Source organism: Oryzias melastigma, linkage group LG14 (assembly GCF_002922805.2).
Source record: "Oryzias melastigma strain HK-1 linkage group LG14, ASM292280v2, whole genome shotgun sequence".
Lineage (NCBI taxonomy): Eukaryota > Metazoa > Chordata > Actinopteri > Beloniformes > Adrianichthyidae > Oryzias > Oryzias melastigma.
In genome coordinates, this window is record NC_050525.1 from 21,554,047 (window position 1) to 21,559,003 (window position 4,957).

The following is a 4,957-nucleotide window of genomic DNA, read 5'->3' on the forward strand; positions in this document are numbered from 1 at the left end:
CTGTAAAATGATCAGGTTCAACAGCAGCCTTGGGCTGCTCTCCTTGCCCAATAAGAATAAAGTATCTTCTGTGTTTGGTGTGATGTTCCGCGTGGGAAACTTCAAAATCAAGGTTAACTATTCAATATGTGTTTCACCTACAGTCATATTCCAGAAAAAAACATTTTTAAAAATATTTATTGTGACAATAACTCAGCATCTGAGCTGCCTATGCAATATTTTTTTTTTTGCTGCCCAAAAAACTTTTAGCTTTTGATTATTTGTCAAGAGACCACTCTGAAAAGTATTGCCTGCCATCATTTCTAATTTTTAGAAACAATCATACAATATGCAAGACTTGTCTCAAAGTTGATTTGATCTCAAAAGTCCAGTTTGATTGGCTGCTTGGTTCTTTCTGACCCCTCTTAGGTCGAGTCACCACTGAAATGAACAGGTGGACTTCAGTCCAGGATAGATCTCATGTGACTGAAAACATGCAAGGGATCAGTGTATCAAAAATGTTGCCCCATTTTTTGCTGAATCCCCTATTGTGTTTGCGTCAACAAAGCTACAACCTCTGTTGTTTTTCACAAGACTGGCCAAAAAGACAGTTTGTAAGTGTATCTTAATCTATAAGAAAATATCATTTAATGTATTAGTGTGGTTAAGAGGGTTTGAGAGGATGCTCTAAGTACAGTAGAAACGAGGGTGGTATTGTCTGACCCATAAACATTTTTACTTGCCATTAAATTTTTATTGTACTGTAAATGAACAAAACAAGGCAAAGAAGGTGTCTCATTGGTGTGATTAACATCTTTGCAGAACTCTTCCACCTAAGAATGCGACTCCCCGCTGTTTTATAATGCCACCGGCCAAATGTCAATGCATGAGTCAGAAGTTAAATAATAACTAGTGCAAAAAAGTACACAAGACTGAAATATTCCAACAATTTATCACAAAAAATAAGAGCTGAGTTTGTGATAAGAAATGAAAAAGATTTTAGGCATAAGGAGAATGTCTTAAGTTGAAGTAACCAGACTTCTTCACCATGGAGTCAAATGTTTTTAGAATTAAACCAAAAATACAGACTAACAACTCTACTGAAGACACACACACACCACACATCAGACCACTTGATTCTAACATAAAGTCAAACTCTGAAGCTACATTCACGTCGCCCTTGGGAGCGCACGTTCAAGTGGCCACTTCCAATGAAAAGTCGATGTAAACACACGTTTTAGGCTTCCATGTTCAAAAGTCGTCCATTTGTGTGTAACTACACACGTTTCTACGACCATTTCTGGCAATTGAAGGTTTATTAAAAGTTAAACCAGGTAGTTTGAGTGCAAAAACAAACTGAGCTACTATCAGAGAACCAACATTTTTTTGGCCAGATGGAATGAAAATCTTCACAAAATAAACACAGCCTTTTTTACAAACCATATAAGCCTGTAATTATTTCGGATGTTTTACATCTGTAAAAAGAATCCTATTCCAAATCTTGTATTGTTTTGACAGTGTTAGAATTATAAAAACTGACAAAAAACACAAACAACCTGTCAAACATCTGTCTTTCTCAACAAATGCAGTAAATAGACATCTCTACGCCATATGGAGCATCTAATCTGACTGTTGTCACAGTCTTGATTAATTCACAAATACAAGTGTTTCTTGTCCTATGTATACAACAGACATTTATATAAAAAACATGTTTTCAAGGCATATTAAAAAAATCTAAGAATGAATTCCAAAGGTCAGAATAAATCACATTAAGTTACTGAAAACAGGAAAGGATAACTAACAAAAAGAGATAAAAGAAGAGAAAAAATTTAACAAAATAAAAAAAAAAAATCAGGTATGAAGAGATCTTAGGAGAGCCTAAAGATATACTGCTAATGTATATATCTTGGAGAAAGAAAAATAATAAAAACATAACCTTAAGAAAGAAGGCCTTTCCTGAAAATACCATGTTTTGGGGTTATAGATGGCAGCCATCACAATCTTACCGTTTCAAAAAGTCAGGCCTGTTTTTTTTTAATTACTGAGTACACCATCAAGACTTTTTGATTTACTCTGATCTTTAAATATTGAAGTTTGAACTTTAAGGTCAATAATTGAGATTTCAGTTAAAATATTTAGCTTCTTTCTAACATTACATATAAAAACAGATGCCCCACACGTTTTATAGTTTCTAAAGAAAAATCCCTGAAAGTACGAGCCATAAATGCAACACTTTAGATAATGAATTTTCATTTTTTCTGGAAAAACAAAACACATAACATTATGTGATGAGTGACTGAATGCAATCTGTTTGCTGCAACTCAGCAGTTTATAAGGCCTGTCCAAGTACAACAGCAGTAATCTCTGAATACTATTATTTTTAAGGCATTACATGGATTGGGGATTTATAACTTCCAGCTATATTTAGAAACGTGTTTACATCTTGAGCAGTTCCACAAGAAAGTATTTGAGATTGGAAATACTTTGCTGTTTAAATACAATGAGGAGGAATGTATATAGAAAAATATTCATTAAGGCAAACATAAGATCCGCCTACCAGTCTCAGCTTGTTCATTTTAGAGCATGGGTATCACATGTAAAGTTAGAGCATGCAGCGTGTTAACACAGGGAGACAGACTCACTGATGAAACCTCGCCATCGTTCCCGGTGGCCGCAGCTGCGGCTGCAGCTGCTGCCTCTTGAGCTGCCGCCTTCATGGCTGCTGCTTTCCGCAGTTCCCGATTGGCCTGAAGGGTGGAGAAGTAGTTGACAGCCGCAAACTCAATAAGAGCAGAGAAGACAAAGGCGAAGCAAACGGCTATGAACCAGTCCATTGCTGTGGCGTAGGAAACTTTTGGGAGGGAGTGGCGGGCGCTGATGCTGAGAGTCGTCATTGTCAGGACGGTTGTGATACCTGGAAGCAGGAAAGGTGACACATTAACACAATGACCTGTGGTTTCCATTTTAATACACATGTACTTTCTATTGGTGCTACAGCAGCTAACATATTATATATATATATTATACAGTAATTTTTCTTTTCTCAAAATAATGACAGTGCACCTTATTTATATATACATGTAGATTACTTCTAGTTGTGCTTAAGTGTTTTTTAAGAGGTACAAAGGGTGTTATTGTGAATACGCTAATGGGGCTAGCATGTAGCAGTGTCAGGCTGTGTTTTTACTAACAACGTTGAGAGTTAGCATAGTCACAAGCCTGTTATGCTCCGTGTTGGAAACGAGGTTGTGACTTACAGGTATTGTGAATACGCTAACATGGCTAACGTGTAGCGTGTCACAAACACGTTCTAGAGTTAGATTCAATCCAAGTTGCTTCCCTACACCTACGACTTCTCCTTATCGCTTACATTTGTCCCTCCAAGGGGAAAAATATGGAAATAAAAATAGTGGTTCCCCCTCAATCCCTAACTACTAAAAAACTATATAGTGCAGGACTATATTATGCATAGGATTTTAAAGGTAATTCGGACATGATGCTCACTACTTTTCTTACGTTTTTCTAAAAATCAGATATGACATCACCGATTTCACAAAGTGAAAATCAAATAAATACAAACATTTTATTTTTATGTTTATTTATGACTCTACTATGCTCTGATGGTGAAAATGTGCATGGTTTATTCAAATAATACATTTAAACACGTTTTTTTGTTCGAAATTGTTTGACCGCAATGAATTGTGGTCTATATTCGCTAATCTAGTGAGCATCGATGCATGCTAGTTTTGTGTAAAGACTTCTGGGAAATTTCGAGTGCACTCGATTTTGGAATTAATAGTTTGGGAAAGCACTAGAAAATGGCGAACGCACCATAAAGTCCACTATATAGTGATTGGGGGTGAATTCAGACACAACCTGTCTTCAAAGTCAGATGTTACCACCGCTTGATGGTAATCTACTTTAGCGCATAGCTGCCAGTGCTCTGAAAATACAAAACAACACTGGTTTTATAACTTTAAAAGTTATGCAAAAACTCAAAAAATACATTCCAGTGTGTTTATTATGTTAATTCCTTACGCATTCCTCTAAAATCCTGTGCTCTGAACACCAGCCCCTCCCAATACACGAAAACAAGTGGGTCCTAACAATGTGACAAACAAGTGAGAACAGCCCCTTCCAGGAAGAGTCTGTGCTGCCAGCACCGCCCCCAGGCTAACACACACTTTCTACGCAAAGATCAGCAAAATGCTTTCACTTTACAGTATATTCACCGTATGCACATCCATCTTTGCAAAAGTTCAGACGTTTGTTTTTGTGGTCGAAATGCAGACATGCTGCCAAGCCCGACTCTAGGATGACGACCCACAAGGAGAAAAAGACGGTGCCTCAGAGATTGATTGGTCTTACTTCAGGGTAGGACAAAAACTCACAAAGATAATTCATATTTCATAAAAAATGTGTTCTTTAGTGCGACTAAAGTTAGTAAAATATTATTTAAATGGATATAGTTTACTCCGAAAGGCTTACAGGGTAACCAAACAGGACAGTTGGAGGCCGACTCCACCCACAACCGAATTGTGAAAATCCAGTCAGAGGGGTGGGGGCTGGGGAACAGGACTGTTCTCGTTACTGGAGCTGCAGATCATGATGTGGAATTTCTGAAAGAATGTGGGACTTTAATGGTTTAACAATCATGAAATTCAACTGTAACCACTCGATTCAACCTGTAGGGAGCAGCACACAGGCGGTTTTTGACTATATCTTCAGGAATTAAATAAGTTTATTTTAAATTGTCAAAAATGTGTCAAGGACCAACAGTCAGGACTTTTAAAGCCCCATTTATAGAAGTCAACACCCAAAAGAAGTTGATTTAGGGTCTTTTAATCTTTAAGAAAAACATTATATTGGCTCTTTAAATGTATACTTCTGACCGTACCCACATGAAGAAATGTGTTTCCCCTCCACGCCTCAAGTGCTACGTAGATCACCCTACCAGCGACGGGATAACCTAAGTCTA

The 4,957-nt window shown here is 37.3% G+C and overlaps 1 protein-coding gene across 1 annotated transcript in view; it reads right to left on the bottom strand.

Annotated features, from left to right (window-relative positions):
- gabra6b (gamma-aminobutyric acid type A receptor subunit alpha6b) overlaps window positions 1-4,957 on the bottom strand; it is a 32,619-nt gene that overhangs the window by 16,011 nt on the left and 11,651 nt on the right. Inside the window, exon 8 of the mRNA XM_024266093.2 lies at window positions 2,622-2,893. Coding sequence (XP_024121861.1) covers window positions 2,622-2,893 — 272 coding nt within the window. The remainder of the gene's footprint in view (window positions 1-2,621; window positions 2,894-4,957) is intronic.